The sequence below is a fragment of the Anabrus simplex genome, chromosome 1 (genome assembly GCF_040414725.1).
Source record: "Anabrus simplex isolate iqAnaSimp1 chromosome 1, ASM4041472v1, whole genome shotgun sequence".
NCBI lineage: Eukaryota > Metazoa > Arthropoda > Insecta > Orthoptera > Tettigoniidae > Anabrus > Anabrus simplex.
In genome coordinates, this window is record NC_090265.1 from 672291093 (window position 1) to 672309655 (window position 18563).

At 45.1% G+C, this 18563-nt stretch overlaps 1 protein-coding gene across 1 annotated transcript in view; it reads left to right on the top strand.

Moving 5' to 3' along the window:
• Positions 1-422: 422 nt before the first annotated feature.
• LOC136886022 (dual specificity protein phosphatase 22-like) overlaps positions 423-18563 on the top strand; it is a 735408-nt gene continuing 717267 nt past the window's right edge. Inside the window, exon 1 of the mRNA XM_068229942.1 lies at positions 423-548. Within this exon, the coding sequence (XP_068086043.1) occupies positions 528-548 (21 nt within the window). The 5' untranslated portion in view covers positions 423-527. The remainder of the gene's footprint in view (positions 549-18563) is intronic.

Genomic DNA, 18563 nt, shown 5'->3' on the forward strand with positions numbered 1-18563 from the left:
TTATTATTATTATTATTCAATCCACATTGCTCCCTTGTCGGCAGGAAAGCAGGCAATGATCCTGCACATTTTATTGAGCAGGTCAAGGTAGTTGAAGACAACTCGTTCGGTTCGGTTCACTTTAAGATACTAAAATGGATTCTCGAAACGACAAACATCAAGAAAGTTCTCATCCCATGACATCTTAATATAAATCTTTATTAATTCTGAAAGCTTATTTCGCTACAACCGAGGAATCCCCGCTATCGATTATTTGTGAGGCAGGAGCGAGAATCCCTTGTCACGCCAGACACGGTGGTGCCATCTACTTGATTCGCTCGGGTGTGAACCGATCTAGTCCGAGTGTTACCGAAGGCAGTTGCCCGGCCGGGCCATTACCAGCTGGTGGTCGCGCGGTGTTCTCGGGGGGGCTGTGCATGGATGGACAGTTGACGGTAGCTCGCTAGCCGGTGCGGTGCAGCTTTCGCGAATGTGAGTGATATCGTGAATGGCATCTCGACGTCGTCGGCTACGCCGAACCCAGCACCATGGGGAATGGCATGAACAAGGTATTATATTTATTTCCTTTTATCTTGTGCTCCCTATTCGTGCTCGACTGCAATGCGGCGGGAAAGGGGGCGTGTCACACTTCGCTGCCAGAAAGCGGCATCATGTGGATACAATGTAAACATGCACACCGATTTCTTTATCGGCAAATTGATCCCTTGGGTCCACCGTGCTCCGATATATTATGTAATAATCCCCTGTTTATCCAATGCCACGAAAGCTTAAATGGTACTGATTTTTTTGACGTTATCTCGTGAATTTGGATCTCGACTCAACTCCCATGCATTGTACTGATACTTAGTATTAAGGAATTAGAATATATTAAAAAAAAACAAGAGCACTGATTTAAAATGGAGAAGTTCTAATACGTGAAGTAGTAGGCGTAGCCTACATTCCTTCCGTGTGGTTTGGGGCAAGTTATCTTAGTTTTGTTGTACTTACATCTTCACCAATATGATTTTACAGAGATTTTATGTTGAACCTTTCATTTGAACAGTATATTCTCGGAATTTGCTCATTTTTGTAAATTGCCCATAATGACAATGTTTAATTCAGAGAAGAAAACACCTTTAATAAATCAAGTTCAAATTATTTATATTGTTTGCGTGTTACTGTTACTATTAGATAAACTAATCGCGTGAAAATATTGCTTTTAAGGTAGACAGTGAATATGAAAACTGAAGAGAAATTGATCTTCGATTCACAAGTATGAATCTTCATGGAATTTGTCTATTTGATCCTATTAGATGCACTAAAATTCCGTTGGATGCTGTTGAAACCTGTACAGTTCTATTGAAATCAATGTTTGTGTTGTATAAGAATATGCTCATATACTCGGAGTACAGAACCTTTAGGGCAATAATTAGGGACGAACGAATTTGTAGACGAAGCAAGATGATGTGTTTTTCAACCTTAGTTATTCATACTTCATTTTTAATTGAAATTAACACTCTTTTTAACACCGCACGGCCTCTCCCACGCCTGAAGCCAGGCTGTAACTAAAGACACGCATGGTCTTCCAAGTTGGCCGTGAGCCATGCATGCGAGCATGCCTTGTGGCGGTGCGCATGGCCTAATGCTTTTGATCCTGATATCTGAAACATTTCTTAAGGGCCCTTTACACGTTCAGACTTGCCTGCACAGACCACGTTTGCAACGACTGTCTGCACATCTGGTCTGCACTGTTCACGCTGCGTTTACACGTTCCGACCATTAGTACAGCTTTCGCACAGTCGCACAGCGCAGGTAGTATTTCCTGACCATGGCCACATTAAGTCAATTAACTTACAAAGTGGTACTTCTGTCTAGTGTTGTTATTTCGGAAGTTAAAAGGAGGAAGAAATCACAACGTAGAAGGTGGACAAAAGACTGGCTTCTACAACACGTTTCGCTTTCGCAACTTGATCTTTTGAAGGAGTTAAAATTGGAAAAAGATGACTGGTTTAACTATTTGAGAATGGACGAAGAGAAATTCTTAGTGCTGTTGCAGTATGTCACACCGTATATAAGGAGAGAAGATAGTGTAATGAGAGAATCGATAAGCACTTTAGAAAGACTTGTAGTAACATTGAGGTTTCTGGCAACGGGAAAAAGCTATGCGGACCTTAAATTATCTGCTATAGTGTCTCTTTCATCTTTAAGCCACGTCATTCCGGAAACATGCCGTGCTATATATGACGTTCTAAGAGAGGAATATTTAAAGGTGAGAATTCAAAGGCATTATTTTGCTTAGATAAAATAGATTGCGTGTTCCTTCCTCAGCTGCTGGAGTTCCGTAGCTGTAAGTTGAGTGCATTCATTCATTCATTCATTCATTCATTCATCAATAATAACGGCTCTCTTTTCATCTGGTGGTTATCCGTGACAGGGAGAGAACAGTAGCGGTATTTATTGGGTCATGCAAATATGCATGAATACAATTCAATCGTGCAGTCATTCATTCATTTATCTATTCATGCAGTCTTTCACAATGTGTGTTGTGCTTGTAGTATAACTGGATCAAGTACAGAATTGTGACATGAAGCACTAACTGAACTCACGAAGTGTTAAGATAGGCCTGCATGTTGTCCTAGATCATATAACACTGTTTATAACATCTAGGACAAAATGAATGAATGAATGAATGAATGAATCAATGAATGAATGAATCAATGAATTAATTAAAATACAATTTCAAGATTGAGTGTAACTAGTTAGTAGGCTTAATTTTAATGTTTAATATCGTGATAGATGGATAAGTTGTGATAAGGAAATGTTAGTTTAGAAATTAATACATCATATGCCGCGTTTTCTTCATTGCGGACACTGTATTCTTTGCTCTTGATCTTCCAAATACTTGGCAATGATTTATAGAGTTCTATGAATTCAATCATAAATGTACGTGTACAATTACGCGAATCTTGAGTAAACTCACTCATAGCTGTTCCTGTATTGAGAGCAAACACTACGCTACAGTACAACACTACATACACGCTCCCAGACGAAGGACTGTGCTATCTGTCTGCAGCGTTGTCTGCGTAAGCTTTACACGCTCAGACTTGTCTGCGCGTGGTCTGTGTTAATTCAAACTCCGCCAGACTTTGCACAGGCCGAACACAGACCGCAGTACAGACCAAAATTACGGTCGGCGATTCATTTACACGCAACGACTTGTCTGCACAAACACGGTCTGTACAGACAGATCTGTGTAAATGTCTGAGCGTGTAAAGGGCCCTTTAGAGTTAGAGAATACGACGAGACAGTACATGCTTAGATTTTCCAGTTTATAAGTTATATACATAAAATCATGTTTATAGTTTTTGCGTGACTGTTGATGTAGCGATTTTAGAATTCGAGACGCCGTTTATTCGTAAAATCAGAAACATAGAGACTTCTCGAGGGCAAATGGGCCTATAATACAGTATTTAGATTTTTCTGCGTCGTATTAATACGTCAAGAAAAACGGAATATTTCCGAGAATAGAAGTGTTGTGATGATGCCATCTACCCTGGATATAACACGTGGCATAATATGTATGTGAAGATGTCTTTAACATACTGTAATACAGTTATTTTCTCAGGAGTTATACGTATCCTACAGTACTTATATTGATCATGTCCATTTTATGGGCACGATGGGATTGTGGAACTGTTGTTTATATTTTCTATATGTGTATACTTTTATAGTATTTGTCTGACATCTTGGGTGAATGATCGGTGGTGAGAGGGTCACGGGTTCGATTCCTGGCCGGGTGGAAAATTTTAATTGCGTAATTCTTCTGGCTTGTGGACTGGGTGTTTGTATCTGTCCCCAATATTTTCCTCTTTAGACACGCACCACACGACCAACCACCATAGAAACACGCAATAGTGAATAAATCTATGCATATCGGGTTGGTGTCGGGAAGGGCATCCGGTCGTAAAACATGGTCAAATCCACATGTGCGACACTATTCGCACCCGTTTCCCCACGAGGGCGTAAGAAGAAGAAGAAGAAGAAGAAGAAGAAGAAGATGATGATGATGATGATGATGATGATGATGAATCTCCTGCTTTTGATTGACAAATGACAGTGATTACCGCAGAAATGAAAATGAATGAAAATCCTCAGTCTGTTTCCAGTCATTTGACCGGGTCAGGAATGGAATAAATGAAGCCCCTACCTAGTGGCGAGAATAGGAATTGTGCTGGCTGCCGAAGCCTGTCGCACTCCTCTGGGGCAATGATTAAGACTGGCAGATGAAATGAAACGATATTGGAGAGTGTTGCTGGAATGAAAGATGACAGGCAAAACCGGAGTACATGGAGGAAAACCTGTCCCATTTCCGCTTTGTCTAACACAAATCTCGCATGGAGTGAGCCGGATTCGAACCACGGAACCCACCGACGAGAGGCCGGTGCGCTGCTGTCTGACAGCCACGGAGGCTCGCAATATGTTATTATTGCAAGGAGTTCTTCTCCAAAAATTAAATGTGAGTTTCTATGTATGGAAAAGGAAGAGGAGGACACAGTAGAAGTATGGTCTCTCTCAAAGGTAATAGCGTGTTCCTCATTCCCGACGTACGCTAGGCCGAGGCAAGTGTGTGTGTGTGTGTGTGCGGTTTTTTTGGGGGGGGGGGGGAAGGAGGAATGAAAAGTCCATGTTAAACGAACAGAAACCTCTGTACTGCAGAGAAGTTTATCTTTGTCCGCGGTTGGACGTGGTTTTTCATTTCTTTTAAATTCACATGCAATGCTGGGATTCGAGCCGCGGCCGTATTGACAAAAGAGGCCAGTGACGATGTCACTCACAATCAGCTATCACACTCGTGGAATAAATATTTCATACTTATGAAACAGTGGCGTGTGCTGGGATCAAGACGTGAGCTACCACTAGACTTAGTTTACCCCTTTTCGATGGTTGGTTCAGTGAACGTCAAGCCTTAAGCGTTTAGATCTGCAACCAATAGCTAGAGTCCTGCACGGATATACAAAATATTATCCGCATCCGCGAATGGTTATGCGCGGATACTGCAACTATTTAACTATATTACACCGAAGGTACTGAAACGGCTAGATTTGTTAACATAAAACAATAGGCCTGATACCTGGCACCAGACCCTCTACAGCCATAGATTTACGAGGGATTTCCTCTTGCGAGAACTACCGATGTATTGAACGGTTCCCTTTCAGAATCTTTGTTCATTCCACTAATTGCTTGCAGGAGCCAGTTAGGCTTAGGTTAGATTTACGGCTGTATGGATTCAAGGCTCTTTATATATCATCATTCTCCCAAACCAATGTCAAGAGTCGCCTAATCACAAACAATACTAATGCCCGAGTGCACCAAGCTCGGTAATTATCAGCCTTTACGAAACCGTGGTAAAACTTTTACCGTGGTATTGTCGTAAAAGCAGTGCACCATTACTATCGCCCGGTTTCGTTACCGCGGTTTCTTGACGCTTGATTTTCTCGCTATTATTCCCCTCGGAAGAAATTCGAAGTAGTATTCAGGAAGCAGTGATCATTTCGATAGCCAGTTGTCTTTAGTTTATCCAGCCGGCAGTGATCGTTTCGACAGTCACTTGTCGCTCGTGTTTACATTTTGTGACAGCGCAAGCAAGTTATCGACTCCTTAAAATGGAAAATAATGTTCGACATGTTTTGAATGTTACATCGAAGTCCTAAAGACATGGAAGGGGACCTCCTTTTCCACACACAATATTGTCTCTCGACAACATTCCTTGTGGCAATATGGGCTCTGTTATGTCGTTGTTCTGCTGGGGAGGTGGGATTCTGAACAGGTGTTTTAAGGAGGAAGGATTTACATGGGTAACCTCCATCACCCAAAATATAGCCATTATCTATTTCTCTCGTCTCGAGACGCGCTCTCAGCCGAGAATTGTGAAATATTGTGCTATCATGAGTCGACCCTGGCCATCTTGCTACAATATCTCGTATCGTGAGGTTCGAATCGCTCACAGTTTGCACGTTTAGCGAGAAATAACCTTTCCTATTTCTAAACACCTCCCTATTTTCACCTCCGGGAGACTGTATTCGCACATGAGTGCAGTCCAGCGCACTCAATACACCAAGGAACCCAGCTATTGTATGAAACCCTTCCATAACCTCTCTTTGTTCTCGCTGCGTAAGTGAAAGTTGAATGAACTGTGGTGATAACGACGCAAGTAGATCAGAAACCTTGTGTATTATGCGGCATACAGTTGTTCTGTCAACATCACAGACGTCACCGATCACTCCTTGAAATGTTCCAGTTGCATAGAACCGCAGCGCTATTAAAAGACGATTTCTAGGCGATATAGGACAGTTTCTCTCAGTCGGGCATTCCAATTGTTCACCATTTAAATCTTCTCTGGAACGAAACATCGCTTAATTCTTCAAATAAATCGCGTCTCTCTTCTATAATTCTCCCCTCATTTCTTTCAAACTGATTAAGATACTGGAGATATAACCTATAGTTGTTAAGCTCCATCTTGGAATCTTTAACCACAGAGCACAAATACAAACTTTACCGCGGTTTTCTTCGTTAACCGCTCGCTCACGCGCGGTAAACATTATACCGCGGTAAAATGTCGGTAAACTCGAAACCGAGCTTGGTGCAACAGAAATACGACTTTACCCTGGTAAAATTGTGAAGTTTACCGCGGTATTCTCTTTACCGAGGTTGGTGCACTCGGGCATAAGAGTATACCTGAGTGAAAAATAAACTTCATTATTTGGAAATTGTGAGCAAAATTATCCGCACTGTCATACCGTTTGCATCCGCCAAGACACTAACTTAGCGGATAGTTGTTCCGAAATATTTTAAAAACTTTTAATACTGCTAAGGGCGTTACCGGGCGAGTTAGTCGTGCGGTTAGGGGCGCGCAGCTGTGAGCTCGCATCCGGGAGATAGTGGGTTCAAACTCCACCATCAGCATCTCTGAAGATGATTTTCCGTGGTTTCCCATTTTCACACCAGGAAAATGGTGGGGCTGTACCTTAATTAAGGCCACGGCCACTTCCTTCCCACTCCTAGACCTTTCCTGCACCATCTGTGTCGGTGCGACGTAAAGAAAAAAAAAGAAACTAATGACGTTAGGGGCCTTTGGTGGCAAGATATAGTGTTTACAGTACCCTATGTCTTCTGGTACGGGCTAGAATAAAATTGTTACTTTCATTGGCCTGTCTCAGTCTCATACTTGACTTTGACAATATGAAAGTGGCTGTGGTATAAGTGACGCTAGTAATGCAATTTCTTATGCAGCCAGTCCCTGCTATGAATGGTGTGAAAATGTCACTCATAGAGTCGGTTGGTGCACGCATTTCAGTGGGCTTGGCAGGCTCATGTGCAATAGCAACTTCTGGCTCAGTGAGGAAAGCAACGGGAAACTATCTCACTCCTCATTTCCCTAGTACGCCTCCTCAGTGACACCTGGGTCATCTATGACAGCTAATGGTGAACCTGTTGAGGATACAACCAGCCTTCGGGCTGAATACCCAACATACATAATGACGTTAGGCCTCGGAAGACCATTTACAGAGTGACTTTTTTTTTGCTATTTGCTTTACGTCGCACCGACACAGATATGTCTTACGGCGACGATGGGATAGGAAAGACTTGGAAATTGGAAGGAAGCGCCATGGCCTTAATTAAGGTACAGCCCCGGCATTTGCCTGGTGTGAAAATGGGAAACCACGGAAAACCATCTTCAGGGCTGCCGACAGTGGGGCTCGAACCCACTATCTCCCGATTACTGGATACTGGCCGCACTTAAGCGACTGCAGCTATCGAGCTCGGTTTTACATAGTGAGAGATGCATTTATGGTGCATAAATTTATGGTACATACAAATCCTTGGTTGAAAAATGTCATTACTGTTACATTAATACTACAGTCTGATAAATATTGGAAAATTACAGCGCATAATTGTGGAGTTAGGTTTGATAATAGGATGGCAATTGAAGTTGGCAGTTGGGTATTTAACTTCACTCAAGAAGAGTACAGATGATTCTATTGTTAGGAGTGCTTCTTACATGGCAGTATGATGTGGTTCAAATCGGCTATTTCTCTAGGGTCTTCTGGGCAGTGAGGGCTGTCTAAGACTTTGATCCTGTGTAGATGACTCGGATAGCATCCATGACCCAGACGCATTCTTATTAAAGATGAGGTGCCTACGAGTTAGTTTCAATTTCTTGGACCAGATTTGCGTTGGTATAATGGGCTGAATTTTAGCACAGTGCTTTCCTCTTGTAAGCTGTGACATTTTCCAGTACTGAGGCCATTCCCTGTAGACCTGTTGTTTGATTGTGGGTAGGAAATCAGAATATGGTGGCTGTTTGTAAAGGCGGAGTTCACATGTTGTGGCTTCTTTCGCTAGCTGGTCTACTATCTCGTTCATCGTTACACCATCATGGCCTTTAATCCACAGTAGAAGTACTTCCTGAGCTGCTTTCTGGGCGGTATTGATTAAATTGAAAATGTCTAATACATACTGATGAGTAGACAGATTTCAACGAGAATTTTGTAGCGTTTGAAGGGCACATTTTGAGTCAGAAATGATTAGAATTTTATGGAAGTTCCGAAACATAGGGAGCTTGAGGTGTAGTGTTTCAGTACAAGGTGCCGGCACACGACACACGGAACTGTAACTGCGCGGACGAGAGAACTTCGTGAGACAACATGGCATGCTCCGCGTCAGCTGTATGTAGTTACGGTCAGCATGAAGCTGCACGGAACGTGAAGGAACAGCTGATTGAACACTAAAATTCGTGCTCAATAATCACATTTAAAGGCTGCTTTTAGGTTAAGATATTGCAGTCAATATGAACTACAGAAATAGAAAGATGCCTACATGTAAAACCTGACATTTTGTAGATAGCACATGCAAGGATGTGGTTCTGGAGAGGTCCAGGTAATTGCGTTAGTTGGGAATAGGTATCATGTTCAAGTCATAAGCCTATTCCATTCCAGTCCAGTTATTCAGGGGATCAGTCCTTCTGGGCACTGCTGTGGCTAGCGCGGGCCTTGCCGGCTGCGGCGCCATGCGTCGAGTACCACTAGGGCCCGCCGCACAGCGCCACCTCCTTGGGGTCCCTCGTACCCAGTCTCCGATCCCGGAGAATGAGGCCAAGCCCGCCGAGGCGGGGGCATCCTGGAAGGCGGTGGGTCATGACGCCGGGCCTCCTTCCTCTCTGCCCGCGCCATGGCCCGGTATACAGGGCAACTGCGATGGGAGGCCGGGTGGCCCTCTGCGCAGTTGGCGCACACCGGCGCCTCCATAAGTGTAGCGCAGGCCGTGTAGTGATGATCACCACCACAACGGTTGCACCTCACTTGGAGCCCACCGCTGACCTGACGATGGCCCCACCTCAGACAGCGGAAACACTGCAAGAGCTGTTGAGGGGGACGTTTCAATCTCACCTGATTGCCGCTACCCGCTGAGGTCTTCTCCTGATTGGCTTCTCGGTCAACTGCTGTCCTGGGAGCTGTCGTGGGTTGCGGCTGGTGGGCCATCGTCTTCTTCTTCCTCCTAGTCCTGGGGCGGCGTCTCCTTCCCGAAGGTCTCTTCTCGGCAGGGGAAGAGGCCTCATCCTGGTAGCCCTCCTCCCGGCCTGGTTAACTCGGAATAGCGGGTGGCCCCACTGCGTCATCGTCTTCTCCCTCCTCCTGGCTGGCGGCGGCGTCGGTCGTTGCTAACACTCGACTGCGTTCCCTGTCCTGGGGGGCGCACGTCGAAGTCTGCAGCTCGACGGACATGCAGGTAGGCTGGGCCTGGACAGCAGCCTCAGAACGCCATGGGGCGTCCTTCTCCACTGCTGTGCTGCCGTCCACCGTCACGGGCGCTTTCCTGGTTTTCGCCCGGGTTACAGTCCCTTCCTGGTGGCCCTGGGACTGCGTCCACTTTGCCCTGGCAGGTGGTCGACGTTCCTGGTTGGCGGCCTTGTTGGTCTGCGTGTACTTTGTAAAGTACAGCGATCCGACTGGGATCGCGCCGTCGCGGCGCTCAGGAGCGCCGCTGTCGTCCTCAGTCCTCGGCTCTGTCTGCGTGGCTGTCTCCTTGTAGCCTGAGGCGTCCGGCTGCTCCCTAAGTCCTGGTAGTCGGACAGCCTGGTGCTTCATGGACACCAGCTCCTCGTAGACCTGGAAGCGGTCTGCGTCCCTGGGGTGGATGACCACCACCCAGCCAGGGGTCACCGCGCCGATGATCTCGGTGGCCGGCTGCCCGATGAACTCCGCGATCGCCGTGAGGAGATCGATTATGCGGATCGTCTCCCGGTAGGGGTTCTTCCCCCACCGGTTGTACACCAACAGCGCCGGGAGTCTGTAGTCGGGGGCGGGCAGCGCGTTGAACGCCGCATGTAGCTCCACTATGGCACTCCTGCAGTCATAGTCGGCCGGTCTCACTGGAACGGATATCTTCTCTCGTTTCTCCATCGTGGTCCTCCTGAAAAAAAAAAAAAAAAAAAACGAAGCTCCTGAAAGAGAAAAGCGAGCACTGAGAAGAAGACAAAATAATGCTCTTTCGAAAGTGTACTAATAAGTACAACTGCCTGGCTAATACTTAAAAAGTACAGAGCGCCTGGCGGGGAGAGGGACAGCGGAGCGAGAGACACGTATGTGTTCTCGCTAGCACAGTCAAGCTCGGTTCACTCACCGCTGGCCATGCCATGCCATCTCCATGTCGGCTCAATGCGAGAACTTTTGGCCCCTCGACCTTACTGGTCTGGAGTGCCATGACATTCATAGTGATCCCATTCCATTAACATTATTGGTGAATTGGGATATGTGATTACCAGTGCTCATTCATTGACCAGAATGTGACCGGGCGCACGTACAATCATGTGCGCTGTGAGTGCTTGAGCATTAGATAGCGGTGCGGAGAAGGCGAAGCAGACGTTCGGGGGGCGGTCACCCATCCATTGAGTGACCACGCCCGATGTTGCTTAACTGTCATTACAATTTGCTTTCTGATCCAGTGCATTAAGGAGAAGAAGGGTTGAGATGTTAGTTTAAAGGAAGGAGTTAGCAAGGTGATTCGCCGGGAGTGAGGGCTGGGGACTGAACTTGGAGCTTGGTGGGGGTTTACTTGAGTACAGGGTCTCGGCTACTCGATCCACCGAGTTGGCCCTGTTCTGGGTGTGAAGTCTTGGTTGAAACTTCGGTGTTGATTGAAGGGTGGGGTATTTGTGGTCTGGGATGTAAGGGCACGGTGTCCCGGGAGGGGGATATCTTCCGCCGGGACTAGTGACGGTAAACGACGCATCGACCGAACGCAGAAGCTTGTCACCTGGTCCGAGCGTAGAATCCCCCAAACCACGGTGGCCATAGTGATGATTGAAGGGGGCGGGGGTAGTTTTGGTCAAGTGTGTGAGGGCACGGTGTCCCGGGAGGGGATATCTTTCGTCGGAGCCAACGACACTCGGTTCGGTAAAGGACACATTGACCGAACGCAGAAGCGTAACATCTGGTCCGAGCTCAGACTTCCATGTCCACGGTAGCCGTGAACCCACGAGCAATGCCCTAGGAGGGGCTGGAGGGGTTGCGTTTGGATCAGTGGATGAGTCAAACGCACTTGGCGGACCGACTAAGTACGGCGACCCGTTGCCTGAGTCGTGACAGGCGTAGTATTTTTAAGTGGTTAACGCCACTGTCAAGCCACGAACACAGGACACCGGGCTACCCTGACAATAGCTCTCTGCTGTGCAGCTGTGCTACTGCTCAGAGCCCAAGCCTGGGTAATCGACGCTGCTGGGACTGGAGTGGGCTGGAGAACAACGTAGAGACCTGGCTGGGCCCCTCGACGGGTGAACAAAGACTGGCAGGCCGGGTGATCGCTGATTGGCTGCTTGAGTCGGTCGGTGGGCTGCTATTGGTTGGTAGTCTTGTCGGGCCAGCGCGGGGCTGCTGGCTAGGCTGGGGTGGCCGTGAGAGCTGATCAGCTCCCGGACTTGGCGGCCATCTTGTCCTCAGCCTCGACGGGAGGTCTCGGAGTCGCTGACACGATGGGAGAGGCCGAGAGAGCTGGTGAGCCCTCGGATTTGGCGGCCATCTTGTCTTCGGTCTTAACTGGGGCTAGCTCAACTGGGTGCTAGCCGTGACTGGGTCGGAGCTGCAGGGAGTAACCACCCTTCCGAAGAAAAAACGGAACCGAAGGGTTGTGGCTCCGGCACGGGCGGCGTGCTAGGCCCGTGAATCCAACCCGAATGGCTGGGGCAACGAATGGCTGTTTTTTGTTTTTTACGGGGGGGGGGGGGGGCGTAGCCCGCTCCCCCGGCGTGGCAATCGACACAATCTACATTGCCTCCGACATGCTATTAGTTTCTGAGTAGAAAAGAGATAGCAGGGAGAGTGGGAAGTGATACAAGGAGTATCTGCCGGTTTCCGAGTTAGACTCGCTACCACGGCAAGAGTTTGTATTGGTTAGGTGGTGTTGTGGTATGGTATTGAAGGGTTAGGGAAAAACCACATAGGCAGAAAGAAGAAAGAGCCTACATGTAAAACCTGACATCTTTTGATAGCACATGCAAGGATGTGGGCTGGAAAAAGACCAGAGGTTGTGTTAGTTAGGAATAAGTGTCATGCAATCATAACCATTTCCTTGTCATTTTCTGTTATTATGGGGATCAGTCCTTCTTGTCACTGTCGGGTCGGTTCGGGTCTGCTAGCGTCTGGGCTTTGGGCCACAAGTTCGTCCCATTGTCCAGCAGCCAACAGTCCCTGGTGCCAAGTCTCTTTTTGGAGAGCGGGAATTAGAGCCAAGCCTTGCATGCAAGGGGCTATCTTCTTCCCCTTTCGACAGAGAGGTAAAGGTTGACAGTTTACCAATTTAAGTGCGGTAATAATAAAAAAAAAGATTCAATACTACACAATAAAACTTTCACCAAAGGAACTATGGTACGCATTTATTGCAATTAAATAGAAGTACGGCGTGATTATACAATTAAAATTATTTAGTACCGGTATTTAACTACACCTAAGAAACTTAACATACACTAAAGATTTTGCCAGACTGACGATTGCGCGCGGCAAGCGGGTGAATCATACCTCATCGTCCATGACTTTGGTAAAAATGTAGCCCTGCTACCTTTCCTCACATCACGTGCTAGGTTGCCGTGGCGCTATACAAATAGGTTAGCCGTATTTCCGCAAATAATTTTGTTAATAATTCAAGACAATAGGGGAAACAATTAGCTGATAAGACAACAGGGCTTATACAAATTGTTTAAAAAAATAATTCCTAGTTTCAGCCGGCTAAAATGTGAATAAAAATGTAATATTTTCTCAAAAAAGGAGGGGGGTGTGACTGCCGGGGGGCTGCCTACCCTCGCCCCCCCCCCTAATCGCCGCTACTGGAGGGAGGGACGGTGACTACCGAGAGGAAGGCAATGACGTTGCCGAAGAGTCACATGTACAGCGAGAAGGAAATGCCTAGTTCTGCGCGGTGGCCACGTTTTCCGATATAAGCCAGTTGCATATGCCTGCTTTTAAGGGATTAAGGTCAGTGTAACTCGACGATTGTCGGCTGGGCAGCAGTCGTCTTGGCAGTCCAAAGTCCTTAATGGGCTGTATGTACCACGGATTTGTTTGATATTTAAGTATGCAGCTAAGTTGAACTATTCTACCTGAAATAACTACACTTGTGTATGTGTGTGTCAATTCTCCTAACAGAAAAGGTGAACGGACCGTTGTGAAACTATGATACGTGCTATGGGTGGTGGCACTCTCTGGTTTACCAGTGTTGCCCCCGGCGTCTTACAACGTTCCAGCCAGTGATATTCGTTCTCAGCTGAAACATTTGGTAATGTCCTATGGGGAGCTGGAGTGGCAATAAGCTGAGAATGATTTAAAAATTTACGAAGGTATGGAAGACTTCTCTTCTAGTTTCTCGAAGAGCAGTGGTGTTATGTTGTCTTCGGATCGGCCATGGTTAGAGGCATGATTTTTTCGCGTAAATTTATTTTCGATTTCGTGAAAAGGAACACTTTTTTGCGTTATTTAGAAAAATAGGGCTGATCCCATCGCTTTAATCCTTTCCTAAAGTTATTCATACAAAATTTAATTCGTGAGATTTGTGAATTATGTATGTGAAAGATAGATAAATAAAGAGAAGCAATATCGATAATAATTCATTATTCCTTATCCAATCTTGATTAAAACTATAATATAGCCCTAATCAAGATTACATAACAAATTACCCTTTCACCCTACATGGCCAAAGCTTTCACCATATATGGCCATATGATTAAGGGATTTTATAGAATGCTTCCGTCGAAATGAGAATCTTCTGTTTCCCTTCACACAGATGATACTGGAATACAGTTTCACGATCGCTATTTTCCATGAATATCGCTGCATTTTCGCACTTATTACAAAATAAATACCTTTCGCTTTAAAATGGCCTTGTCGCTTTAATTCGCGAAAATAAAATCACTAATTTCTTAACCAGAATCATATGATTCGTTAAGATGTTTCAAAATCGCTACAAAATATTTTTTGTCGCGTTTATCGTTTATGCGAAAAAAATCATGCCACTAGCCGTGGTATAGAAGTACCGATAGATTTTCCTAAAAATCACACACAAATGGAGATGAAAACCAATCAAGATTATCTGAATGCATTGTTGTTGTTGTTGTTGTTTGAGTCAACAGTCCGTAGACTGGTTTGATGCAGCCCTCCATGCCACCCTAACCTGTGCTAACAATTTCATTTCTACGTAACTACTACATCCTCCATTTGCTCTAATCTGCTTGTCATATTCATACCTTGGTCTACCTCTACTGTTGTCCTATCATTCTATCTCTTCTTCTCGTCAAATTTAGCCAAATCGATCTCCTCTCACCAATTCGATTCAGTATCTCTTAATTCGTGATTCGGTCTACCCATCTCATCTTCAGCATTCTTCCGTAACACCACATTTCAAAAGCTTCTATCCTATTTCTTTATGAGCTAGTTGTCGTCCATGTTTCACTTCCATACAGTGCCATGCTCCATACGAAATCTTCTAAAACTTCTCAAAGCGAGCAAATATTTTTTTCTTAATAAAGACCTTCTTTACTTGTGCTGGTCTGCATTTTATGCCCTGCTTAGTTATTTTACTACCGAGCTCGATAGCTGCAGTCGCTTAAGTGCGGCCAGTATCCAGTATTCGGGAGATAGTAGGTTCGAACCCCACTGTCGGCAGCCCTGAAGATGGTTTTCCGTGGTTTCCCATTTTCACACCAGGCAAATGCTGGGGCTGTACCTTAATTAAGGCCACGGCCGCTTCCTTCCCACTCCTAGCCCTTTCCTGTCCCATCGTCGCCGTAAGACCTATCTGTGTCGGTGCGACGTAAAACAACTAGCAAAAAAAAAAAAGTTATTTTACTACCCAAGCAACAATATTTATCTACTTCCTTTAAGACTTGATTTCCTAATCTAATATTTCCTGCATCACCTGACTTTGTTCGACTGCACTCCATTATTTTTGTTTTGGACTTTTCATCTTGTACTCCTTCCCCAAGACTGTGCCCATACCATTCATAAATTTCTCCAGATCTCCTGCAGACTCAGATAGAATAACAGTATCATCCGCATACAATGCATACCAGCACCATATTCTGAATCATTGGGGTCATTCCTAAACCTTTTCTGGTTTCTCTGCACAGTTCTTGATGCTTTGAAGTTAACAGAAGCAACCAGGTCCTACTTTTTCCTTCTCATATAATCAAAAATATAATCAATTTCTTGCAATGTACGGAAGGTGTTCACTACTGGCTCCTTTCCTAATGGGTACATTACTCTTTCATCCTACAAGCGCACCCCTCTTTGAAAGTAATTTAAGCATTGTGAACACCAGTGCAAAATGACATATTTTACAAAGTAAATTCATCTTGTCCCCAGGTGGTGCAGCTCTTTTCAGGCATTTCTTAAATCTCTCGCAGTACCAGGAATCGAACCCAGGCCCCCGAGGACGGCAGCTAATAGTACTAAACGTTACGCTACGGAGGCGGACACACATACTAATTTTGGAACCCTACTACATACGACACTGCTGAATGATTCATTAGGGTTCTGAGTTCGACCATGCAAACATTTACGGAGTAGTTCTGGATCAGGAAGTATCCTGAACACAGGCTTTGCAATGGAAGCAGCCGCAACTGAAATGGACACAGCAAATACATTCCCGTAGATGTTCAACAACACTACTTTCTCCATGGAAACTAAAATATGGATGTATTTAAACTCATTATTGAAAAGGAGGCGTAACTTCAAGTGCCAACTCGTAATTTAAATTGTTTTTGAGAGGAATTATTGTGGACAATATAATTCATCATCATCATCATCTGTTTACCCTCCAGGTTCGGTTTTTCCCTCGGACTTAGCGAGGGATCCCACCTCTACCGCCTCAACGGCAGTGTCCTGGAGCTTCAGACTCTTGGTCGGGGGATACAACTGGGGAGTATGACCAGTACCTCGCCCAGGCGGCCTCACCTGCTATGCTGAACAGGGGCCTTGTGAAGGGATGGGAAGAGTGGAAGGGATAGGCAAGGAAGAGGGAAGGAAGCGGCCGTGGCCTTAAGTTAGGTACCCCGTTCCAGCCCTCGTACCACTTTTCAAATTTCGTGGCAGAGCCGGGAATCGAACCCGGGCCTCCGGGGGTGGCAGCTAATCACGCTAACCACTACACCACAGAGGCGGACGGACAATATAATTACTCATGCATAATATATAGGGTCTCTCATATAAACTATGACAGAACGCACGGTGTTTTTACTTTGCGCTATGGCAGTTGCCTCACCTGAAATTACATCGCGCGCAGCCGCCCTGCTTTAAGCGTGAATACAATGTTATATAAAATTTTACCTATAAAAGATGCTGGAAGTGTCGTCCTTCCTGGGTTATGCAGGTATTGTGTCTGGTAACCACATTCTGGCGAATGAGTTGTGTCACTATAATGTATTTGATCTCATTCGCAATGTTTTCTTTCAGTTCCTCCAATGTGTGACGATCTGTTTGATACACTTTTTCTTTCATTTTACCCCACAAAAAAAAAAAAAAAAAATCACACACTGTTAGAAAGAAGGGAGTCTTCTGCTGTATGAGCAGGGATTGAATCTTCTTGAACGCACCAAGGCGATTTTTCTTCTTCCGTTAACTGATGAAAGAATGGCGTCAAAATGTCATCTTGGTATCTCTCTGCATTTACTGTCGTCTCGAAAGAAATAGGCCCAGTTATTCGTCTTGCACTAACAGTACACCAAACACCAATCTTCCTGTCATAATGAGGGACTTCATAAACACGATTAGGATTATCTGCACATCAAAAGCGAGAGTTATGGCTGTTCACACGACCATTAAGATGAAACCAGAACTTTTACATACGAAAATACGGTTTTGTAATGATAACTGTCTCACCATGTTAACAGCCGTGTCGTCTCAAAACTCACGAGTCTCAAAACTCACGAATTCCAGGAAGAGGATTAGTGAAAACAAGTTTCTCTACCAGGGCCAGTCTCAAAACTCACGAATTCCTGGAAGAGGATTAGAAAGAGTAAGTTTCTCTACCCGCGCCAGTCTCAAAACTCACGAGCAGGGCCAGTCCTTCTTTGAATGGTTAAATGTCCATCCTATTAGTGATGGGTTAATCGAATACTTTTAATAATCAAATAACTTCCATCCGATTATTTGAATAATCAAATAAATAATCAAATAAAATAATCGAATGAGTTTCAAATATCATTCAGTTATATCGCGCGGAGTAATAGGATGCGACACGGATATTTTTTTCGGTTTAAATGTGTCTGGTAGATAACCGATTGAAGTAAGCGAATAGATGAACGCTTACGAAAATTAGAAATACGCCTTTTTTCCAAATGAATCTCCAAATGTTGAAACTAAATGTGTGAATTAACTGGCTTGACATCTAATATCTCTAAATAAAATTCCTTATTCAAGTAAATGCCGCCTTCTGGCCGCATTATGGACCTGAGCCCCAGTACTAACAACTAACTAGCAGTAGGACATATACCTACTTTAATTTTATGTTGTCCAGCTGCATGCATAAATGGTTAGCATGCTGGCCTTTTGTCCAAGGGGTCCCGAGTTCGGTTTCCGGTCGGGTGGGAGATTTTTAACTTTCATTAGTTGATTCCTATGGCTCGGGGACTGGGTGTTCGTGCTGTCTTCAACATTAGACTTCATCTTCGGTAAGGCTTCATCCTCACAGACGTGCAAGTCACCTATACGGCGTCAACTCTAAAGACCTGCACCAGACCACCCCGGAGGCCACATGCCAGTATTACAAATTTATGTGAAAGGTAAGAAATGCATTGTTGTTGTTGAGTCGTCAGTCCATAGACTGGTTTGATGCAGCTCTCCATGCCACCCTATCCTGTGTTAACCTTTTCATTTCTACGTAACTATTGCATCCTACATCTGCTCTAATCTGTTTGTCATATTCATACCTTGGTCTACCCCTACCGTTCTTGCCACCTACATTTCCTTCAAAAACCAACTGAACAAGTCCTGGGTGTCTTAAGATGTGTCCTATCATTCTATCTCTTCTTCTCGTCAAATGTA